Source organism: Juglans regia, chromosome 3 (genome assembly GCF_001411555.2).
Source record: "Juglans regia cultivar Chandler chromosome 3, Walnut 2.0, whole genome shotgun sequence".
Lineage (NCBI taxonomy): Eukaryota > Viridiplantae > Streptophyta > Magnoliopsida > Fagales > Juglandaceae > Juglans > Juglans regia.
In genome coordinates, this window is record NC_049903.1 from 24792086 (window position 1) to 24818145 (window position 26060).

Sequence of the window (26060 nt, forward strand, 5' to 3'; positions counted from 1 at the left end):
TCAGGTTAGAAAGAGAGGCATGAGTGGCTGCTAAGTGATCATGCTTGGGTAGAAAAAGAAAGGGATGAAATGGGTGATGGTTCAGCCAAGTGGTTTCAAGTTTGCCTCTCTTTGTGCCAATCGGTTGGGCTGCCTTGGAGAAGTAATTGGTCAAGAAATTAATTGAGTGCTTTTAAGCACTTCCGAGGGACAAAAAGACAAGGGGTGGTGGCGTGGGAAAATGAGGCAAATAGGTGCAGAAATTCTTTGAAGAAGCAAGGTACAGCCGGTTTAAATTTAACTACACTTCTAAGGGGAATAGTTGGGTTTTTGGCTTTTGTTTCTTGGAACTATTTTGCCCCTTGCTAGGTCTGATTCTAGGGTGACATTATGAGGATCTTAAGGGTAGAAATCCTCTTGAAAATTGGTTGAAGGGGAGTGGGTTTGTGGCTGGTTTGTTGAAGGGTCATTTGGTTTGCTTCCAGTGAGCTGATTGGTGGTTAGGTTGGCATTGACATGCCTTTGGTTCCAATTGACATGGGTTGGGTTAAGCCTAACCTTCTACGATTGTCTAAGAGTGATGCAAAACAACTATAAAATCCAAAAATTTCAAATCATTACTATGAAGAAAATAATTTAAAGAAAACTATACAAAAATCATGATGCTTAGGTTACTATTCATGTGTGAGATGAATAGTGCTTCTTAACTCAAGTTAGAAGCATAACCATGGTTGGGAGGGAACCCTAGGGTTGTGTGGTTCATCTTGAGTTTAAGAGAAACCAATGGTATAGTGTATGTGGGCCTCAATTGAAATGATGAAATAAAAGACAAGACTTTGGGCTTCATGGGTTGGACTTTGATTAGGCCATTTGTGTAAGCCTTGGTTGTGGGCTTTGGTGTGGGTTATTATATGGACTTTATGTCCAGATTTGTGGGGCTTATCCATGGCCTCAAAGGCCTAGTAGGTTGGGTCCCAATCTTAGGTTTTTCTTATGTTGGGCCAATGACCTTCACTCTTACCAAGTTAGGTCCAATAGCCTTATGTTTTCTATGTTGGGCCTAATTTCTCATGTCCAATAAGTTAGGCCCATAATCTTGTATCTATCAAGTGAGGTCTAAAGTCTTATGTCTTCCAAGTTGGGCCTAAGGGCTTAGTGTCTCTCTACCCAAAAGAGTTGGGTCCTTAGTAAACCATTATTTGGGCCTTCTCTAATTACACCAAAGATTTAACCCAAATTATTTTGCCCAATAAGGTGGCAAAATCTTCAATATGTCACTTGTCATTCTAACATTGGCCTCTTGGCACCTTTCCTCAAAATTAATAAAGTACTAAAAATTCTCCAAAATAATACTACTAAACCAATCAAGCACTAAAAATTTCATTTTCTTCAAAATTATTATTGCATTAGAATCTTAATAATTCTAACTAAACCCAAAGTATATGGCCCTTTTTACAACTCAAGTATCCAAAAATATTCTTATCCTCAAATAGCCAAACTCTCAATTAACTAGGATTAAGGCTACTAAAGTCAAGGCCTAAGGAGCTTTTTAGGTAGGGTGGGGTGTTAAACTATAGCCCTAACTTCTAGCCAAATCACCATGATGAACATTCTTCCAAACCACTTCCTATTCCTACACCATCTTCTTGATTCCTACGCAAGGATGAAGAAATCATGGCTTCTAGCCATCACTTGACACCTAAACCTTCATTTGACTCCAAAGAGCCAAAAGAAAATTGAAGAAAGATTTGAAGAAGCCAAATGACTCTTCTAGGCTATCAACAACACTTCACCTCTCTTTTTATCTCTTCCACCATGAAGACATGTGTCACTCACTCTCATCTCTTTCTTGTACAAAGAAGGAACCATTTATGTACCATCTTCTTAGGAGCTCATCGGATGTTATCTTAGTTTGATACTTGATGATTTTATGAAGGGTCATAGTTTGGGACCCTATTTTTTTATGGAAGTTTCAAACAATTTCATATTTTTGGATTAATAGTACTTGATTTGGTACCATATTAAATTGTTCAAATCAATAATAGTTTAATTATTATGCTGCAATTATTGTATACTACTACAAACATGCTTGGTGCATTTCATGTTAATTGTCATGAACGGTATGTAACCTTAGATTACATGTCCCGATGCTTGAGACACTGTCCAATCCCAAGCAGGGGGGTCTGGGGGCGTCACAACAGCCTGCCCCACTAAGTAAAGATCCACTAATTAGACTCATCCTCGTCTCTGACACATAAAATACTTCTTCTAATGGAAGTGTGTTTCCAAATATTAGTTTGAGTTTAACTTTTCCTATTCCAAGTATTTGTGCAGAGATTGAATTACCCATCGTCACTTTCATGCTGCTTGTATCCTAATACTTTGAAAAAATATTGCGGTGAGAAGTGACATGTACGTTGACTCATATGTCTACTATCCAATCAATAGCACTACAAGCCAAATAAACTTTGGAACTTGCAATGCCTCAGCCCCTGCTTGAGATTGGACGGTGACTGAAGTATCGGGATACGTAATACAAGGCTACACACCTCTCGTACATGACAAATAAGATGTAAAGTACCTATATATACTAGCAGTATGCAATATATATCGCAGCGAAAAATTTAAAGTTTGTGTAAATTTAACGAGATAATATGTTTAATGTCTCCCAAAAATAAGTACTGATTCCCAAAAAAAAAAGGACCATTTCAAAAAATAAGTTTTAAACCTTAAGCTGTTTTCTCGTACAAGTAACATTTTCATAACTTATGTTGTAACCCTAAGAGCCCCACACGCCACCTTAGGATTTTGGTAAGTTCCAAGGCTTGCTATGATTTGAAGAAGAAGAAGGGGACACATGGGCAGGCTACAAATCAAAGGCACAAGTCTGCAAGAGAGTTTTGGGGTTTCGACCCATGGAGACTTGCACGCCGATCATAGAATTTCAACCTACTTTTGCCACTTGTCACACATGTAGTGACTGCATGAGGGATTCTAAAGGAAGGCTTGCTTGGGATAATTATAGCTTATTGAGATAATTATAAATGACGGGCTGAATGCAAATTTGCTTGAAATAGTTAGTAAATAAACCTAAACTAATTAACTATAATTTGTATATATGATACATTTCACAAAGATAACACATTGTAAATTATAAATAATAACTTATAGTTGCGTATTATTATATTTTTATATTATAAAATATGTAATATATTATAAAATATGTATAATAACTTAAACACTACAACAATATACTTGAGTGATATGCTTCTAATACAATTGAAAACACAATATCTATTAATATATGCAACAATATATTAATAATTTGTATTTTAAAAAATATATTATGGAACTAGAACTTTTGACTTATTATGTTATCTATATATATATATATTGAATAATTTAATTTATTGCATTCACCATATATATTACTTTTTTATTCTAAAAACTATAAGCTAATTTATATTATAAAAAGTTATGTCATAAGAAATTTTTTAATCAAAACTATTTTGTTATATAGTCAAATAGTCAGAATTTATTGTAAAATCTAAAATTTTTTACATTAATTAAAAAAGAAATCGTGCTCGAACGTTAATATTTAGCAAGCTAAATTTGATCTATTGTTGAAACAGGGCTCACGATTCAATTGCACTCCTAATTTGTCAAAACTATTATACATAGTTTAATGCTATATACAATCTTATGATATGCAAATCCCACGCACTCCTTTTAAAAGAGTTAAATCTACTATTAAAAAATTAACTTTTTTTTTTATGTAAATTTCATATTTACCCACTTGTTTCAAAGAGTGTGCGGAACTTGCACACTCTAAGACTGTAAATATTATTTCACTTTTTGCAACAGGGATGGCTAGGTAATATGTATAAGACGTAAATCTAAACGTACAATACCCACACATCTTAAGGCAACGATCAGCCTTTCCCGATCGGAAGAGGATATATTACTTGTATGTACAACTTGCCAAATATACAACTTTTTTTCTTCGCAGGATCAAAAATTTCCATAATTCCTTAAACCAGGCTCACGCTGATACTGAGATACTCAAATCGATCTCTTCCCAACCACCTCCAAATATAGAGCATAGTGGATGCAAAAATTAAACAAATGGCAAAAAAAGATAGAAATTGAATTGCAACGTCAAAATTTTGGTTCAAGACTTGGTCTTATATGATACACATTATTCGTATTCACTCAGGGAGCAATGCTAGTTTTAGCCGTTGAGCTTTGTCAGGAACTGGTTTAGATTGTATTCTTCAGTATACTGCGATTGGTCCCAGAGCTCCTCCAGTCCTCCAAGGATGGCTTTTAACCCTTTCCCGCTGCCCACCAATTTTGGGTCTCCAACATTTTGATCTAAATGCTTTGGTAGAGAAGCTCCCTAAAAATCATATAAATGTGGAAAAATGTGACTTCCCGAAATGGAAAAGGAGTGAAAAAGCAGCCAGGATTTGATGTACATGTGTAACATACATGCAAATACAAATCATATACTCGTGGACAAAAATAGGACCAAAAAAAAAATCTACACCCTCTGCTAAACTTGAATTTCCGGAAAAATGGCGTCCATTAATATAGATCAGCTTAGTCATCTACTAAACTCCAATTACGGAAATTGATTATGACATGAATTTGCATAACAAGGTGAAGTTAGAAACTTGGAAATACCTTTTTAGATGTTTCAGCTGATGCAAATAAATCAAGCAATTGGTCTGTATTCATAGTTTTCAAACTGGCATTCTCCGCATTAATGACAGCATTAGCAACTGAAACTTTGAACTTTTGGAGGCTCATAACCTTCTCTTCCAAGGTGCCACGCATTATAAGACGATGGACATTCACAACTCTCCGCTGACCTAACCTGTGTGCTCTGTCCATTGCCTTCAAGAGATATTGCACGAGCAAATTTGTCATGGTCAAACAAACAATAGATCTGTCTTTCCCTTTCTCCCCATAACACATGTCAAAACAAATGAAGATAGATTGGGGAGGGGGGCTGACTTGATATCTGGCTAATTTGTCAAAACAAATGAAGATAAAAACTATTATTACCTGATGATCTCGCATTGGATTCCAGTCGTGCTCCACGAAAACCAGTGTGTCTGCAGATGTTAGGTTCAAACCAAGACCACCAACTGCAAAAAGTGATCAGATTCAAATAACTTCCATGGGGAATTCATCAGTAAACAGAGAAACAAAAAAGTACCATGGGTTGTAAGTAGGAGGGCATCAATAGTAGGGTCCGAATTAAAAGCTTTGACAATTTCAAAACGCCTTTCGGGTTCGACTGATCCATCTAGCCGTAGGTATGTGACACTGTTTAAGGGCAAGGAGGGTGATGCCATTAGTGCGACCAATCTATCAGAAGGCATTGCAAACACATGTTGATTTATCACAGATATTGCAACACCCGTGTTCGTGCAGTTGTTGCAAGATTAAATTTGGAAAGGGAAAACAGAAATCAGACAATGCAACTCAAACAATCTTTTCAAAATCGAGCCTCTAGAGCAAGAGGCAGCCAGGTAAAACCTGGGCAATTATTCTGGAGAGGCCAAATTCAAAATAAAAAGTAGGGTGGCTCGAGTCATAAGCCACAAAGGGATGAAAATCTGTAAATGGAAATGCACAATAACCGTTATTAACATTATTTTTAAAAATTTGTTTGAAATCTAATGATGTATTTTTCATACAATTTAGCTCAAAAAGACATGCGTATAATTCCATGGAACACACTAATTTGCAGCATGCTCTCCTCAACTTGTGTATTGGAGTTGGTCTAATAATCAACAGATTAGTCAAGGATTAAGGTCATGCTTGGGAATAGATATTATCTCATCTAATCTCGCATCTCATCTCAAAATTTCTAATAATTTACTTCCCAAACATCATTTAAACACAAACACTTTTCAAATTCAAATCTTCAACTTTTTCATCTATCATTATCTAATCATTACAACTTTCCCAAACTTCCAAACAAAACACAAAAAATAATACAACTTTTTCAAATTTCAAAATAAAAATAATATTCAAACTTTATAATATTTTTATTCAACTTTTTCTATCTCATTTCCCAAAAGCCAATAAACCATCTTAGATTCTTAACTCAAACCATTTCACTACTATTCACAGAATTCTCATCCCATATCTCATTACCCAAGCATGCCCTAAGTCATCATGACAAAATAATAAAGTAGCACCATATTATATATGGAGTACATGATTTTTTTCCTCTTTCATCCACTGGAACAAAGTTACTTGCAGCTATAGATATGCGAATTGCAACTTGACAATCAAGTTGCGTGATATAATCCAGGAGCTCTAGGTAAGTGTACGAGTTTGTGAACATGACCAAAAGTAAAATAAAAGAAAAGTCTTTAAAATTGGAAAATTATGGAGAACCAGGAGACTGACTTCTTCATATGGGTGTGAAACAAGTCTCTTTCAATTATGTCCAGAAAGGCCTGCGTGAGATCCAAAAATGAAACATCAGAAGAAACAAACATGTAAAACGTCATTTTTGTCAATCACTGGATCATACATACTTTATGCTGGGCAAATATCAGAACTCTGTGCTGGCCAACACCAATGGCACCTTCAGAACTTGAACCATCAACACCTATGCCACACTCTTCAAGAATCTCCTGAAGAGCAACTAATTTGGGAGAATGGTGCAGTTTATGAAGTTCTGAAATAATATCAGAAGTTGCAGGTAATAGTTCTGTCAATGATTCTGGAACTATTTCGCCAATGACAAGCAATGGATGACTACAAAGTTTTAGCAAGTACTGAAGTGCCTGAAACATGGTAAATAATACAAACTTTAGGTCATGGCACAAACTGATTAAACATAATAGACGGCGGGGAATAAAGTATTATAAGGAATTAAATGAACCAGAGAATTAACCGCCAGTAAATTCATTATTTTATGTAGGCTTTTTATTTCATAAGCCAAAAAAAGTAAATCAGATATAATTCCCATTAACCCACTAGCCCCCAGTAAAAATACAACAAAAATTACTCTCAAATTATCTAAATTGCGGCAAAATTCATCTCGATTCATTGGCACATCTTAGGTGGTTCTCACAGACAGCCCTACTACACAAAGCACATGCCAGTCACGCAATGAAATTCCATCAAACTCAGCTAGTAGGCTGTCAAGATATTCAGGATGGATAAAAACATTAAATGGGTTATTACCTCAAAAATGATTTTTCATTTTTTTTTTTGAAAATGATCAACTTACTACAATCTACATATAGGAGGGTAGTTTTGTAAAACTGATTCATTTTTGATGAAGTGGCATGATTGCAGTAGTTAATTGTAAAATGCGCTGTAAAAGAGTTGGAAGGTGTATCGTTACCCTTTTCTTTTATGATATGGAACTTGTTATGACTTGAGCAAAAACCCAAGCCACATCTAGGCTCACAATCCTAAAGGATTAGTTAAGGTTACAATTGGAGCCCCTTGGAATCATTACAAAAGAGAAAGAACTCCCTCCCAAACAATGTATGAACCCAATCACAACCTTCCTATACTAATTCAGTATTGGAATATCACCATCTCCCTCCCTCAAATCCATGACCTCCTTGTTAGACCATTCCACTATAGGTGGGCACAACTCACGTCTCACACTTTTGGTTGGAATTGGCTTTGATACCATTAGTAATGGCCCAAGAAAAGTCTGCGCTACATATGGGGCTACTCCAAAAGGACTAGTCAATGTTACAAATGGAGCCCCTCGAAATTATTATAAAGAGCAAGAATTTCTGACTTCTTAGGCAATGTTAAATACCATTCATCATCTTCCTATACTCACTATACTCATTCAATATGGAATATCACAGAACTTCACCAAGGCAGGGGACTTTCAGGGGGAGTAAGCCCCGAATTCATGATATTATGCACCAAGACCATGTCATTGTGTAATCCAAGAAAACTCTTATTTCAGTAGAACCCAGGATATCTGAGTTTACAGCTCATCCCAGGACCGGCATTTAACCACTAGGCTGCACCCTGATGGGTCTCATAAATGAAAGTGTTAAATAAATTTAAAACATATAATGTGGATTTTATTTCAATATGTCATGTCACCTGGAAAATATGTGAAGATGCTTTTGGTGAACTACTTCCTTCTCCCTTTGACTCATCGGGTTTTACCATACTTGAGATTTCTTGCCTCACATGTGAACCAGAAAACTGTTCATATAGTTTTAATTGAACAGGGCTCAGATCACAGAATCTGTCCTGAATAATTTTCTCTGGCAGATCTGACAGGACTTCATCTTTTGTACGGCGGAGAAGGAATGGCATGACCTATTGAGTTGGGAAATCCTAATTAGAGGAGGATATAAGTTAATTATTGCACAGTATAAGCAAAAAATCAAAGGCCACCTGCTTGTGCAATGCCTCCATCGCAAGTGCCCCTGCTTCAGCATCCTTGGCAGAGCATTTAGAATCTCTAGCCGCAAGAAGTGGCTTTCCATAAGTGGCTTGGAACTGCAAAAGTGACATAAACAAAACATTGTTCAGATATTAGATAGTAACAGAAAATAACTGGCGCTAAGTGCATAGTAACCAAATTGAAATGCCATTCAGCCAATAAAGCATCATAGAACAGCATGTCGTGTGTACACTGCATGTTTTATAATTATGATCCTTGCTGTCAATTACTAGCTGATTCGAGTCCTCACAAACATCGTGCTTACATAGAAATCAAGACACCATATGCAGATCCAAGCGATTGTTTAATAGTCAATGGTGAGAGAGAGAGAGGAAATAAATAAAAAGTGACAATTGATTTTCTTTATTGAAAGAAATCAAAATAGATCAGAGATGCAAGCTACACTATTCAATTCACAAAAAAATTTTCTAGTCTACAATAGTAGAGGATGTGGTAATATTGAATGCAGGACAAAAAATAAAGGTAGTCAGAGAACTAAAATCACGGTAGTCATAACATGTGTAGGACAATTAGAAGTGTTACTGAAATTTAAAGTTTTCTATCACATTCACAGAAAGATTTCCAATCAAGCTAAAAGCATATGTGCATTGTTTATTTATAATGCAAAGTTCTAGTTCATCATAATAGGCTTCATTTAGGATGTAGGAACACAACCTTGTTGTCATACATCTCTTTTCACGTCATAATGTTCACAATCTATGCATAGAGGCCATTGACTGAATCCAAGTGACCAATAGCACTCAAACAACCAGGTAAAGAAGACATGATGGATAGAAGATAGAAGTTAGGAGGCAGAACAAATACCTGTTTCTCTGTCCCAAGAAAACCTGGCATTAGGAAATCAAAAAGGGACCACAAATCCATGACGTTGTTCTGCACAAAAGATTAACCATTGTTCAGATGAACTGCATTATGTTTTTAGAATCTTATACATCTGTAACAAACCTGGATCGGTGTTCCACTAAGTATGAGCCGGTGTTGGGCTTTCAACTGCTTTACTGCAATTGTAATTTTAGACTTTGCATTCTTGATGATGTGTCCTTCATCTAAAATACAGTAATTCCATAAAAGTTGTCCAAGATGATCAATATCTTTACGGACAACATCGTATGATGTTATGACAACATTGTGCTTATTAAAATGTCCTCGAAGAGAAGTACGCTCCTGAACAGAACCAACATACTGGAGAGTAGAAACTACAGAAGCATCAATGTATTTCTCTATCTCAAAGGCCCAGTGTCCAACAAGGGTTGATGGGCAAACTATTAAAGATGATGGAAGATCTTCACCATTGTTCAAAGTACGATACTCAACAATGTCAGATGCTACAATTGCAGATGCTTGAAGTGTCTTACCAAGACCCATATCATCACATAAGATGCCATGAAGCTTGAAACGTTTCAGAAAAGCCAACCAATTTATACCTTCCTGTTGATACCTAGAAACAGAAAAAAAAAATGTACATAAGTCGCACATGCAATGATTGGTCTTGAACCATACACCAAACACTTAAACCCAGATGAAATGCCATTCTTTTTTTTTTTTTTTTAATGTCGGGGAACCTCTCCAAGGCAGGGCCCTTCGGACCCACCCCTGCAGAGTAAACCCCGGTCCTATGCACCGCACTCTCAGAAGTTTCCCTACACAGAACTAGTTAAATCACTAGCTTTTCACCAGGAGGTGTGGCCCCTAGAGATTGTTTGCACCTAAAGGGATTTGAACCTTAGACCTGGGGGGAGTATACCCACAAGCCCAAGGCTTTTACCACTTTACCATTCAACTAGAGCCAAATGAGGAATTTGGCTCAGATGAGAAAGGAGGTCGACATTTGATAGTATGATCAAACTACAGACAAACCAGTTACAAAACTAAGCAATTTAACAAAGCTAGATAGAAAAAAAAGGTCCAAACTAAGTTTCCTTACCAAAGAGAAAGAGGATTAAATAAAAGAGATGGAAGTAAAATCAGGAAAAAAGCCCCATTACTAACTACAGCAATTCACTAAAGCGAAGATCAATGATAAGAGAACTTTCTACTTAAATTCTCCAAGTGAAAATTGATAATGAGAACTTTCACTCTTGTACAGTATTGCCCATGCCAAGTATATTTTGGAAGCAGGCCATTTGGGTATATCCTGTGATTTGGCTTGATGATATGTAAGCTTTATCAGAGTGGTTGAAGACAGGGAGCTAGATGCCTTGTTTATTCCATTCGCTAGTTTGGGACAAGGAGACGAAGGCACACTTTTATGTACCTTTCTGAGAGAGGGATGTTCAATCTTCGTTGTTCCCATAATTTCCTCCTCTCTCATGATAACAATACCAATCCTTGGAACAGCATTTGGCAGACTAAGGGGTTCTTTGGAACATGGGATGGTTTCATCTCATCTCATCTTATCTAATCTCATTTCCTTCCCAAACATCACTCAAACACAAACACTTTTCAATTTAAATCTTCAAAATTTTCATTTAATTATTATCTAATCATTACAACTTTCACAAACTTCCAAACAAAACATAAAAAAAAATTCAAAATTTTCAAATTCCAAAACAAACATAATATTAAAAAATTATATTATAACAATATTTTAACTTTATAATATTTGTATTCAATGTAGTCATACCATCAACAAACAATTTGACTTTAATTGGTAAAAATAACACATCATGCGTACCTTCTCAATGTAACTTCCAGTTCAATAAACAGCTGGTAATCATCAATATTGGAGTTATCAAGTAGTTGCTCCAGAAACCGTGCATCTTCTGCATTTCTAGATAAATCTTCACTCACTCCATCAGGAGGGGGAAAGCCACGTGCTAATGGAAGAAGAGGCACAAGGGCAGCAAAACTATGGGTCACACTCTGCCTGACAGACTGATCACAATCACTCATACACTTTAGAAGAGGAACAACTAACAAAGGAGCATAAGGGACCAGCTCCACACCCAATCCCTGAACAAGCAAACTAATGAGCATGCCGGCTCCCTGTCTGGCATGCACCGATGTCATGTCCCCTAACATAGGAATGGCTTCTTTAACTACAGCACCCATCACATCTTTAGTCATTGACTTGGCCATTGAAGTGATGCACCTAGAAGCAGCTAATCTAACAGCAATGTGAGAATGGCAAACACATTTAAAAATGCAAGGGAGAAGAGCGAGCAGTTTTGGTTTCAATGCATCATTTAGCATAGGAGCAACAGAACGTACTACCTGCAAATCAGAAAGGATACAATGCAATAATTAAGACCAATACCATGACCTATAACTAGTGCATGCATGTGGACCAGCAGGGGGGGAGGGGGTTGACAAATGATTCACTTTAGGCAATGGCAGGCATCAAGAATTAGCAAAGATTACAACCCTCACTAAACACACACTGCTTATGATGACACCCATAGATAACATAAACAGCTAATGTTGAACGGAAAAGAAAAAAAGCCACAGGCTTGCACATGACACTGTTCATGATGGAAGTCTAAGGCCTCGTTTGGTTACATAGTTCAGATGAGATGATATGTTTTGTTAAAAGTTGAATAAAATATTGTTATAATATTATTTTTGTTTTGAAATTTGAAAAAGTTGTAATGATTATATGAGATGAGATAGTTTGGTTTTGTATAACCAAACCAGCCCTAAAGTAATAGTGGTATATAATAGCTTGGTAAATACATAATTAGATAAAACAGACTAATCATCTCAAGGATTAGAGAGATGGATTAGGGTTCCCTGCTAATGGCTGCCAGGATAAATGTGAAGCCTAGTCTGAGCAACTTGCAAAGGAACCCAACCTAGCAGAGCAAGGCCCGACTAGGCCACACCTCTCTCTCTCTCTCCTCAATGTCACCATCCCGTTGCCCAAAGCAATGGCAGGGGACCCCGATCCTTAAGAGAGGACCATACATTTGAAGAAAAATTAAGGGCCCACTGAAGAAGCTGAAAGGGAAATATATGCAAGCTAGTTGAGGTGAGGTTATACATTATAACTAATTTTTTTTTTATAAGAGGTAAATTTTTTTGATATGAATGAAATAGGCATAGCCCATGTACACAAGAGGTATACAAAAGGATGCCTAAATAGATTCTAGAATCGCTAAATTAAGGATAAGAAGTCATGAACATTGTTTTCATTAAGCACGATGGATGAAAACCAAAGCAATAACGTGTGTACAAAAAAGTTCTGAAGCTCCGTCATTGTAAGCTCCCTATCTTCAAAGCACCGCACATTCTTTTCCGACCAAGTACACCGCATAATGCACAACGGAATCATTTTCCATACTGCCGCCACTTGGGGATGGCCTTGAATCTCCTTCCAACAAGCAAATAAATCAACCACCCTCAATGGCATTACCCAAGCAACATCAACTCTTCTAAAGATCTCATCCCACAGCACTCTTGTCACCTCATAATGCAATAATAAGTGATCCACTGATTCTCCATGTTTTTTGCACAAATAGCACCAATCCATCACAATGAGCCCCCTCTTCCTTAAGTTTTCTGTGGTCAAAATATTCTCAAGAGCAGCAGTCCATATGAAAAAAACTACTTTGGAAGGCACGCGAGACCTCCAAATACTTTTCCACAGGAAGGGTACATTACCTTGTGATGCCAATATTTTTTAATACGCCTTGACTGTAAAACTTCTTGCTGCCATTGGACCTCCACTGTATCCTATCCCTTTATACCATTATACTTCCTGTGGAGTATATCAATCTGAAAAATTCTGAAATGGTATGCAATTTCCAATCATGAATATTCCTATTAAATAGGACATTCCACTGGTGAGAAAAATGAGAAGATGCAAGCAGATCCGCCACAGAAGCATCCCCATTAACTGCAATACTATAGAGAGCTGGGAAAGCCCTATCAAGAGCGTGATCTCCACACCAAACATGATGCCAAAACCTGATTCTGGTACTCTCTCCAACCACAAAACGGATATGGTTTTCAAAACACTACCAACCCCTCCTAATAAATTGGCACAAGCCCACGCCATAACCCCCCCCCCCCCCCCTCTCTCTCTCTCTCTCCCTAAATTCATTGGATCACCAGCCCCCCAAGCACTTCCGTGTCTAAAGTCAATAACTTCAACGATGACTCCCCCTCCATAACCATTTCCCCAACAGAGCTTTATTGAAAGTCCTCCAAGTGGTACCTCCATAACTATTTTTTTTTTTGTAAGTTTTACAATGTATTAATTTGTTACATTTTAGGATTTGTTTTCCCACTTTGACATCAAAATTCAAATAGTTGAAGAAGGATTCAAGGAACTGAACCCCTTATGATTGAGGTTTAGTTTAGTTGAGCAAATAAAAAATCAAGGCTCCAAGTTCAACTTGTGCATTATGGTGCGTCCCGCACAGCCGTGAAAGTTTTCTAAGCACAACAGAAGATTACAGTAGTCATATGTCAGCAAGGCATCAAAAACCACTTTTGGAATCCCAAATCATGTGCGTGCAAATCTTCAATATGCTAAAAGAAACAAGCACTTGAGGTATGGAAATTTAAAAACAATAAAAAAGCTGAAAGATATTGAAGACAAATGAACCTTTCACAGATTCTCAAAGAGATTTTTTCTTTTTTTTTTTGACAAGTAAGAAACTTTATTGAATGAAACTAGACGAAACCCATGTACACAAGAAGTATATAAAAGAAGCACCTAATTACATTCTAGAAACCTGAAAAGAAAACAAAAACTCATGAGCATTCCCTCCCTTAAGAACAATAGCTGAAAACCACTGCAACAAAGAAGACAAACAATTTCCAGATATCCTCAACAGTTTGCTCCTTGTGGTTGAAGCACCTCTCATTCCTTTCCATCCATAAACACCACATTATGCGCAAAGGAATCATCCTCCACGCCGCTGCCAACTGAGAGCTACCATGCTGTCTATTCCAACATGCTAGTAGATCCGCCACTCTCATTGGCATAACACAACTCAACCCAGCTCTACTAAGAACACCAACCCATAACTCCCTAGCCACCTCACAATGTAAGAGTAAATGATCAATCGATTCGCCATTTTTTTTGCACATAAAGCACCACTCCATAACAATCATGCCATGTTTCCTCAAATTGTCAACCGTTAAAATCTTCCCGAGTGCAACTATCCAAGTAAAAAAGGCAACTTTAGATGGCAAAAAAGCCCTCCAAATAATCTTCCACGGAAAAGAGAATTGCTGCTTAACAGAAAACACCTTATAATAAGATTTAACTGAAAACTTTATACATTTCTAGTGAAAATAACATTCCAATGCACAGTCCCATTAGCACGACTCAACACCTCTGAAACAGCAGCCTGCTGATTTCCAACCAAGCTGAAAACATCCGGGAAAACAGAATGAAGAGCTCTCTCACCACACCATTCATCGAACCAAAAACGAATTCTTGCTCCCTCTCCAACCTCGAACTTAATATGTTTTACAAAACTGTCCCACCCCTATCTAATATATTTCCATAAGCACACACCATAAGACCCCCTACCCTCCTTAGAGCACCATCCCCCCCAATCACATCCATACTTTCGATCAATAACCTCTCTCCACAACAAATCTCCTTCCATTTGATACCTCCTCAACCACTTCCCTATCAGTGCCTTGTTAAAATTACTCAAATTTCGCACCCCCAATCCTCCATTCACAATCGGACATCACACCCTATGCCAACTCACGAGATGAAATTTATTCTCTTCTCCCATGCCACCCCACAAAAATGCTCTAAAGAACTTCTCAATCCGGTTTGCCACACCAATCAGTAATGAGAATAAAGAAAGATGATAAGTGGGAAGATTGGAAAGGGTGCTTTTAATAAGGGTTAACCTTCCCCCTTTTGATAGGTATAGCCGCTTCCAACCCGACAATCTTTTCTCAACCTTTTCAACAACTCCCATATATTTTTTCACTTTGAACGACGCCCCCAACGGAAGCCCAAGATATTTCATTGGAAGAGAAGCAACTTTGCAGCACAACAAATCTGCTAAATGGTTAATATTCCTCACATTTCCCATCTGTACCAATTATGACTTGCCCAAGTTCACCTTGAGGCCCAAGACAGCTCCAAAGCACAATAATATAGCCCTTAAAGCTTGAATATGTCCACTGTCAGCATCACAAAAAATGAGTGTCATCTGCAAATAATAAGTGAGAAATTGAAATAGCACCATTATTATCCCCAATAGCCTCTACCATACGACTCATCGCCTCCACTAAAACAAAAAGGAAAGGGGATACTAGATCCCCTTGTCTCAAGCCCCTCGAACTCTTAAAAAAACCACAAAAGTTGCCATTTACTAATATAGAAAACCGAGCAGTGGGAACACAATGTCTAACCCATCCACACCACCTATCCCCAAAGCCACATCTTCTTAGTATATATAAAAGACAATCCCAGCACATGTGATCATATGCCTTTTCTCGAGCTTGCAAAGAACCCCCAGAATACCTATCCTCATCCAGCTGTCCAAACACTCATTTGCAATCAGAACCTAGTCCAATATTTGATGTCCCCTAATAAAAGCATTTTGAGGTTTAGAAATGATTTTATCCATCATCATACTCATGTGATTAGCTAACACCTTCGAAATAGTTTTATAAATCCCGCCCCTCAAACTAATAGGATGTAAATCCTTCAACTCATAGGCACCAACTATCTTAGGATCATTGCAATAAATGTAGCATTTAGGGACTACTCAAACTTATGGCAAGAATAAAATTCTTGGAAACCACAAAGAAACCACCGGATCCAGAGAAACCACAGAGAAACCATCCGGCGCTTCTTTCACTATATCCCAACACTCTTGAAAAAAATCCACAGAGAAACCATCCGAACCCAGAGCTTTATCTTTACACATTCCACTCACCACCTGATACACCTCATTTTCTTCAAATGGCTTCTCTAACCAACTTGCTACACAAAAATGCAGCTTAGGACACCACTCCTCTGTCTTGGTTAGAAGATCTTCATAGTACTGTACAATGTGATCTTGAATCTCATCAAGGAATGAAGCACATTGGTATCGGAATGAAGTACCTCAATGACGTTATTGCGCCTATGTGAATTAGCCATCTTGTGAAAAAATTTAGTGTATTTATCCCCCTTTTTCAATCAAAGCACCCTTGATTTTTGCATCCAAGAAATTTCTTCCATCAACAAAACCTTCTCAATTTCGGTTACCACCTCATTCTTCCTTAACAAGGACTCCTCGTTTTCCTACCCATCCTCCAAAGTGTGCAACTCATCCCAAAGCAGATTTTTCTGCACTTCAGTATGCCTAAGACTTCATTATTCCACTTCTTTAAATCAAACTTTTGATTTTTGAGTTTACCTGCCAATATAAAACTAGGAGTTCTAGAAATGGAATAAGAGTAGGGCTGCAAATGGTCCGGTCCGGTCCGGCGATGGACAGAAAATTTTCAGTCCATTATTTTTCCGGACCGGACTGGACCGGACCGATAGCTATCGGTCCAGTCCGGTCTGCCCTCTTTTTTTTTTTTTTTTAAATAATTAATAAAAAAATTTATTTAAAATACTAAATTAAATTAAATGACTTATTAATGTGGATTATGTAACAAACTTAATAAAAAAATATTTTATATGGTCAATGATAATAAATTAGATGAAAATTATATTATTAATTTATATAATTACTATATAATTATCTAATTGATATTATATATTTATTAATTCATAGAATATTAACAAGTGTTAATATTATATTTAAAATTTTATATTGTTAATTGTACAATTATTATATATAAAATATATATAAATTTTTTTTTTTTTTAATTTTTCATTCGGTCCGGTCCGGTCCGGTCCGAAAAAACCGTGGACCGTGGACCGGACCGAATGATTTCGGTCCTCTAAAATATGGACAGGACCGGACCGGTCTAAGTCTCGGTCCGGTCCGGTCCGGACCGAAACGGTCGGTCCGACCGGACCGTTAATCACCCCTAAATAAGAGGGTCAACAATTCCTTACCTTCTCCACAAATCCTCTAGTTGCAAGCCACATATTTTCAAATTTGAAATAACGCATACCTCCATGTAAGCCACCACAGTCAAGCAAAATGGGAAAATGATTAGAACAAACACGTGGCAACCTCTTCTGACATAAATCCAAATAATGAGTCTCCCAAGAAGGAGAGACTAGAAATCTATCCAACCTTGACCACCCTCTACTGTCAGACCATGTATATACTCCCCCTACCAATGGAAGATCCACAAGATTCAAATAAAAAATCAGCTCTAAAAACTCTTCCAGAGCCACAGACAAAGTAGATGCACCCACCCTCTCACTAGGAAACCGACCAATATTAAAATCTCCACACAAGCATCAAGGCAAATCCCACAAGTAATACAGACCCACCAGCTCCTCCCACAAATAATTTCTATCCCTATCCACATTAGGCCCATACACATGCAAAAGTCCACCTCTACCCATCCTCAATATTTTTAAAAGAACCAACCATAGAATAATATTCCCAATACATTCCTCTACTAACTCTACGACTCTCTTATCCCACATCAACAACACATCCTGAAGCACCCAACGAAGCAAGAGAACTCCAACCCACAAAAGAACATCCCCGCAAACTATGAATGATGTTTCTATCAATAAAACTCTAACTTAGTTTTTTGTGTTTTTTTTATAAGTAAGAGTAAATTTATTGATACGAATGAAATAAGCAGAGCCCGTGTACATAGGAGCATACAAAAACTCAACTTAGTTTCTTGAAGACAAACAATATCAATTTTCCAGCTTCAAATGAGGGATCTAATACGGAGATGTTTGTTGACATCAATAATCCCCCTTACATTCCAAGAGAGGATTTCCCCTTTCAACCTGTCCCTCCCCACACTTCCCTCCTTGTTATCATAATGAATGGAGCATTTTAATCGTTCCAACTCCCTATCCTTTTTTATTGCAGACTTCAAAGCCTTAGATCTTCCTGCTTCAATAGCAACAAGAAGAGCCTTAAACTGCTCTTCAAACCCTTCACAAGATATCCCCACACATGCCTGTAAATCTTCAACCTTTTTTAAAACCCAATCCGAGGCATTTCTGGTTGAAGCATGAGGCGGGAGGGTACGTATAGGAGTCGGGCTACCTAGATCCTCATCAAAGCTTTCCCCCTCATATAATTCCAACTGTAAATCGGGCTCAACCACACCCCTCCAGGAGAATACTCTTGCTGTAAATATCCAGAAAAAACCAAAACCGAGCTATTGTTCATCTCAAGATGTAGATTTTCAACTGGATGAATAACAAAAGAACTGAGTCCAACAAATGCATTCCATTAACCAGAGGAGCCAAAGACATGAACAGATTAAAAACTTCTTCACTCACCACATCCTTTATGGCGTCCCGTACCACTATTTCACCCTTTTTCGCCTCCGGTGACAGCAACGTTTCCGACACAACCAAAGGAGTCACCGGTGATGGGTGAAATAGTTTGTGCAACCTTCAAGACCATCGGATCAAGTAGCGGCGCTGTCGCGCTAGACTTACCCGGGACTCCCAATACGCCGATACACCTACTACCATCAGATCGAGTCTTAGCCTTCCACCCCCGTTTCGGGCTTTTAACCAAGCCCAGCCCATTCAATATATTTTTACCCTTAAACTATCATCCCACTTATGGCCCAAACCCAAAGCCTGTCCACCCTTCATAACACCCTTGAGAATTTGAACACTCTTGCAACGACTGCCCTCCCGAATGCAAGATCTTCCCACCAGACTTCCCCCGAACCTCCCTACTTTCCTCCATACACGGCTGCGGCATCTTCAAAACCTCTACAAAGGTACCCTTCCGCCCCTCTTCAACATAAGACTGTGATGCAACCTTCTCAAGTACTCTGTGTTTAACACCTGAAACAAAGAAAGAAGAAACAACCACTCTCAACGATTCTTCAAACCTCCTCCACCCTCGCCCTTTGGCCCTTCTAGAACAGCGGTGAAGCCACGCCTTCTTTCTTGTCCATACTTCGACAAAGACAGAAACTTGCCATAACTATTGTGACATCTTTAAACCACCAACACTTGATTCCCCTTCCTTCGAGTTTTATAAAACTCCGAAGAGCCAACGGACTCTCCACAAGCTCCCACTGCAGATGCCAACCATTCCATAGCAGCAATATCAATGTAAATGAACTAAGTAAACCTACGACTGCTCTTAGTGATCCTCCACCACTGCGCATTTTCTTTTTTAAGCTCAAAGAGGTTTGATCAATACGAAGCTTCCAACACATATCCATCACACAAAATTGTACCAAGAACAGCCCAGAAAACAACGAAAAAACAAAAAGAAAGAAAAGAATAACTGAATATTGAAAAAAAAAAGAAACAACAATTTAGAAGAAGATCAATGGATTATTCCTGGCGAGAAGCGCCGGGAATGGGAATATGAAAAGTCATGAGAGAGAGAGAGAGAGAGCCTCTAAGAGATGTTGCAAGCTAAGTAAAACAAATAATGATTTCCCATTAAACATGTGCATTATATTTACCTGAATTAATTGGTAATCCCACCTGTGGTAGTGGCACATAAAGAAAGATTCATAGTGGACACTAATAGATAGTGACTCGTGTGCTTATTTAGAACCGAGTTTCATAAGCATACTTAGTATCATACACAGGGACAACAGACTACACTGGCGACTCGTAATATCCAGTGCATAAATGCTAATAGCTAGATACTTACGCAGATGAAAGATTTTTAGATACAAAACTACCCTGGCAACAATAAAATCGTTCTCTCTACATGCTCAGATACCATAATACTAAAAAACTTTAAGCAATGACAGAAGAAAAATACAACGATAATAATAACCTGGATATTATTTATCAAGATCTGAGGATCTTTGATGGATTCAATAGCTAGCATAACTTGCTTTTCATCCTCATTACTGTGAGGCTTAAGAACTTCAGTAAGGCAGTCCCACAGTTTGGGAAGCTTATCAAATAATGAAGCACCGAACTTCTCACAGAGATGCCTTAATGCAGCTTCAGACCCACGTCTGCTGATAAAGCCCTCAACCCTTGACCGATCTTCACTACCAGCCAGCATTTGAACTTTTGACTTCTGTTTGGCTATACTAGTTCCGAAATATAAGAGACCTTGATCATTGATGTACTCTATGGAACTGATGTCTCCTGCTTGAGGAGTCTCACCAGGATCCATGCAGGTTAAACTACAAATATTCTTGATTAACTTATCGTTTGGGCTGGGTCTACGTGCAACACAATGACAAATAAGCTCCGCTAGTGCCTCAGCAGCCTTCTGCTGCAGTAGTTCCTCCTTCAGAAAGCACACAAGACAGATTAGAAGCAACCAAAAGATGCCGGTGCACCATCAAAATAGCCTGCACAACCAACATACTACCTGCTCTCTTTTTATTGAAGCCATCAAAGGCAAAATAATAGGATTAAGTCGTGCAGGGAGCTCTGACATCCAGACAACTGAAGCAGCAACTAAGGCAGAGACAGTAACATGCAGATTACTCTGCCGATTATTCCAAAAAATGTAAGAATTGAGCATGTCATATAATAAAAGGAGAAAAATATTGGTTCTTCTGAGAAATCAAACTTTAAAACTGACTTATAAATCTAACAGGGTTACATGTTAATCAAAATACATGCGAAATGAGTGATCACAAGAGATACACCTTGTAGTTTAGATTGGGAATTTGACAGTTCCAAAGTTACAGCAGAAAGAAATGCATACCTGAACACATTTCAAATATCCTGACGTTGTCATAAGTCGTTGTTTTGACGACTCCACATCGTCAACAATGTTCCCTCCCAGATATTCATTCCCAACATTCTCATTATGTATGGTTGGAACTTTTGATGCAAAATTGATTGCATCATCAGCACTCAAGATTTCCAAATCAACTTTAATAGTAGTCAACAAATCTTTAAAAATATCAGATGATTCAATAGCACGTAACAGTTGGGTAGCCTCACCACGCATCTTAGAATATGTTCTTGAAAGCTCAGCATAAGGAAGAAGTGAATCTTTTGTAGGGAATGCAGGATTAGAGCATGCCAACAAATCCAACAACCTTTCTTTGAGATGACTGGGAAAATTAGGTGAGATTTCTGGGATTCCAGAGACACCCCTGTTTTTTATTTCTTTAAACCAGGAAATAAGAACAATAGAAGCTACCTGATGGATTATAGAAAGAGTTAAAATATGAACAGGAGAGTAGAGGGAAAGGGGCAAACTTGAATCTCAGTTCAGACCCAAAAAGTACAACTAGTACCTGTCGCTGGACCCCAGAAGAAGAGGTAAGAGCATTCCACAGTGGATCAATCACATATTGAACAGACCCCTGCTGCAACTTAGAAGCGAAAGTTCCCAATGCTGTCGCTGTAACCACTCGGGTATGAGTTACTGACATTTCCACATCAGCACCAACAATTATCTTAACAGAATCGGTAGGAGTCTCCCCAATTCTTTCTTGTGGAATAGTTCCACATCCAGATTCCAAGCTGATGTTTCTAGAGGACTCATTTTCAAGTTTCACAGCTCTCATTTTGGCTGCCGCTCTAAAATGACTCTTTCGAGGAAGGGCAATGGGCCAAAACATTTTTGAAGAATCTAATGCTGAACCATATGGAGTTGTTGCAAGTTCTATCCAAGAAGACATATATGATCTTGCAGCAGTTTCCAAGTCCCCCACTGGGCACTGGCATTAATAAAAAAGAGAAAAATATTAAGAAAGAAAATGCAAAAAGTTAAGAAATAAACATCAGAAAGAGGTAACTAATTCGCTCCACAAGCATCGCAAAGAAATAATAGCAAAATAGATAAATTAGTCCCTGACATTAGAAAACGTTTTCTAAGCAAATTAACAGTTTACATTAAAACAATTCTGAAGAAATATAATATAATAGTTTCTACTTGGAACTGGCAATTGTGCAGTAAGAAATTAGATTCATCCTTATTACTGTTAAAGAGAGTTCTGTCTCTAATAAGTCCACCTGGAAATCTTTCTATCAGTTACATTTAGAGAAACAGTGGAGGGAACAGATTTCAAAATATAATATAAGATGCAGCTGATGAAGCTGAAGTTCAATATTTATCCATTTGAGAAATTATGTACATACAACTTGAAAGAATGCATGTTCTCTCTGAAACCCTAGGTATGAAATAATGGTATACTTAATGATCTTCTATGAGTTTCATCCGCCTATTACACATTATCTGGTTATTAAGTTCGCATAGGCTTTTAAGTAGGTTGCAAACCATGCGCATGCTAATGGTCAAAGGACGGGGTTGGGATGAACTCAAAATCAAACATCCTGAATTCGATTCCTTATTAGAAAATCCCTCAGGTTACTGGATACACCATTCTAAAGGGTGGGTTGTATTTGGGGTTCTAGGGTTGTATTTGGAGGCCCTTACCTTGAGAGGCGGTAAAAAAAAGGTCATAATACTAATTTCACTTTAAAATGGATTAAGTTTTATAGCTTCTAAAGAGATTAAAGTTAACAAAAAAAAAAACCATATTTATACATGACCAGTTCCTCCAAATGCACCTCAGTCCGTTATTATTTCCAGAGAAGTAAAAAGGAAAAAAAAAACATGCAATCAAACTCTATAGGAATCTGTTGACAATTCGAATAGATTTGTAGACAAGGTTGATTAATCCTATTTAAATTTAAAACAATTTTAATTGGCGCTTTCCTGTTCCTTATAGGTCGGGCTGAAACCAAAAGCATATTTGTTGCTCACTTTATGTTTCCTCATGTTTTCAACAAAACCTTCTCTTAGCAATATTTCAACAAGGTTCTTGCTGATGCTAGTCTATGGCATTTGGCCCGTTCCTTTACTATTGATGTCAGCGGTGCGTCTAGAAGTTCTATACAAATTTTAATCAGCAACTAATCATGACAACAAATAAAATATCTCAAGTTTATCAACACTTCACAATTAATCAAACAAAAGAAGAAATGGTATCACTCAACCATGCATCATGAAAGTAAAGAACAAACCAACTCAAAAGTAAAGAATAAATCAACAAATTCTGCCATAACTGAAACATAATTAACAAATGTGTTTTTTTGACGGAACTTATACTGAAAATTTTTCCAATCTAGATCCTTTATTTCCAAAACGAAGGATTCCATATCCGCAAATTGGAATGAAAGGAGACATGCAGCTTATGAAAGTCATCTAATCTCATAAATAAAAGAACCTGAATAAGGAGCCTCCAAACCCTCTCCGAGCATTGCAAGATTTCATCATTTGATTCAAGCAGCAAATTCTGATAAACAATCCTAAGGGTATCACCCAAAATAAAAGAAGGCCAAAATGAAGTCTTGGTCTGCTCAGGAACATTCCTTTTTGTACCTGCTTCAAGCAACCGCTCCTGCAAGTTGATATTTTATGTGAAACAAAACCAAAATTACAAAGAACCATAATGTCTGAAGCAAAATCTTGCTTGTGACCATGGAGGTTAAATGTTGCACACGAGGTAGTGAGAAGTTAAAAAGATAGGAATGTAGGTTTAATTTATAATTAATACATATATATATATTTTTTGATGTCGGGGAACCTCTCCAAGGCAGGGCCCTTCGGACCCACCCCTGCAGAGTAAATCTCGGTCTTGTGCACTGCACCTTCGGAAGTTTCCCTACACGGAACTGGTTAAATCGCTGACTTTTCACCAGGAGGTGTAGCCCTTAGAGATTGTTTGCACCCAAAAGGATTTGAATAACAAGGACAGAAAATAACAAGGATAGAAAAGCATAAAAAGTTTACCAGAGTCCGAATAGCTGAATAACGAACTGATGTAATACTGTGCCTCATAAATGGCCATAACCGAGGGGCAAGAGTGGATAACATATAAGGATTTTCCCGTGAAATTTCTACTCTAGCCTCATCACCACGGTCTGCTTCATTTAGATCAAATTCCTGGGTCTCTCTCAATGTCAAAGCTCCAAACATCTTAGGAATAAGCTCTTCCTGGGAATAGATTTCCGCCAAAAGATTCATTACACTGCAAACAAGCTTGCAAAAATGATTCTCAACATATAGTTTATTCAATGTCATGTCTTAAAAATAGATATCAGAAAGCACCCCACTCAAGGACCGATCCACGATTTAACTTTTAATACAAAATTGCTTACGAATGAACCTACTTTGAGTGTAAGGTGACAACTAGATTTGTGCTAAATTCATAGATTGACACAAACAATGTAGCGAATAATTGATATCATTTACACCATTTTTATTAAAACAAAAGAGGAGAGAAAAGAATGAGCCAGAGAAACCACTTTAAAAAATACATTTATTGGTAAATAAAAACCGAATTCAATTGATAAAATCCAGAAGCATCCCAAGAAATACATCTGCAATGATAGATACCACATACAACCAAGTAATCCACCAAGTCTAACCCCTTAACCTTGCCTGTGGGCACCATGACACCGCTTACAATTATTGCGGTCCACTACAATTCTTATATGTACCAAGAGCAGCACCTCAAGAATGATACTCTTTGAGGAAATTTATAAAAGAGTTCACTAACGCTTTACACATATCTTCAACTTCTTGCTTTCAAAGCTCCATATTCTCCAACCATCAACAACCCTAATAACCATAATTTACTAGCCCAAATGCAATAAGTGTTTGTAGGAAGGAGTTTAGATTTGTATGCATAAATTATAATATCTATGTTTGTAATCTAGTCAACAAACAGGTGGGATAAATATAAGAATTTTAACAAGATAACAAAATCTCTTATCTTCTGCCCCTATAAGAGTGGGATGGATCGTAAGTTCCTAGATTCAACGTCCATTGGTGTTTGTGTAACTTGCCAAAACAATATGTGTGTGAACTTGACGAATATCTTCTGCCAATGTCCAAGAATCGCCTCTTCCGAAAAAAAAGGGGGCAAAAGGAGGGAAAGCACTTGACAAATATAACAAGACAAAAAGATCTTCTATGTCTTGCTCTCTCTTCGCCAACGAGATAGATGGGCAGACAGATTCTAGGAGAGTGACAGATGGGCTAACACATAAAAGAGGAAAATAACCTTGCCTTTTTATCAAAAAGGACCTCCGATTTCAGACATATGTGAAGATATTCACAAAAGTTGGGGAGCGTGTCTGTGTGTGTTGAGTAGAGGGTTGTACATCGCCACATGTGTGCATTGGGGAGCTTGGATTTATGTATTATTATTTTTTTTTTTTATAAGTAAGAAATTTTATTGATCGAATGAAACATGCACACAGGAAGTATACAAAAGAGACACCTAATTACATTCTAGAAAACTGAAAAGAGAGCAAGAACTCATGAACATTCCCTCCCTTTAATATAATAGCAGCAAACCATTGAACTAAAGAAAATACAAAAAAGTTCCATAATTCCCCCACAGTTCTCTCCGTGTTGTTGAAACACCTCTCATTGCGTTCCATCCATATACACCACAATAAACACAAAGGAACCATTCTCCACGTCACAACCAATTGGGGGCTGTGATGTTGTCTATCCCAGCATGCTAAAAGATCCCCCACACTCTTAGGCATGACCCAAGACAAACCAGCTCAACAAAAGATACCCATCCATAACTCCCTTGCCACTCCACAATGCAAGAA

The 26060-nt window shown here is 37.7% G+C and overlaps 1 protein-coding gene across 1 annotated transcript in view; it reads right to left on the reverse strand.

Moving 5' to 3' along the window:
• Positions 1-3899: 3899 nt before the first annotated feature.
• Positions 3900-26060, reverse strand: part of LOC108987204 (TATA-binding protein-associated factor BTAF1) — a 56932-nt gene continuing 34771 nt past the window's right edge. The window contains exons 13-29 of the mRNA XM_018960081.2: positions 24223-24460; positions 23657-23830; positions 21719-22144; positions 21178-21621; positions 20836-20955; positions 20284-20751; positions 11133-11671; positions 9404-9896; positions 9263-9331; positions 8389-8493; positions 8089-8310; positions 6540-6791; positions 6409-6458; positions 5204-5313; positions 5050-5132; positions 4666-4878; positions 3900-4378 (exon numbers count right to left, since the gene is read on the reverse strand). Of these exons, the coding sequence (XP_018815626.1) occupies positions 4211-4378; positions 4666-4878; positions 5050-5132; positions 5204-5313; positions 6409-6458; positions 6540-6791; positions 8089-8310; positions 8389-8493; positions 9263-9331; positions 9404-9896; positions 11133-11671; positions 20284-20751; positions 20836-20955; positions 21178-21621; positions 21719-22144; positions 23657-23830; positions 24223-24460 (4174 nt within the window). The 3' untranslated portion in view covers positions 3900-4210. The remainder of the gene's footprint in view (positions 4379-4665; positions 4879-5049; positions 5133-5203; positions 5314-6408; positions 6459-6539; positions 6792-8088; positions 8311-8388; positions 8494-9262; positions 9332-9403; positions 9897-11132; positions 11672-20283; positions 20752-20835; positions 20956-21177; positions 21622-21718; positions 22145-23656; positions 23831-24222; positions 24461-26060) is intronic.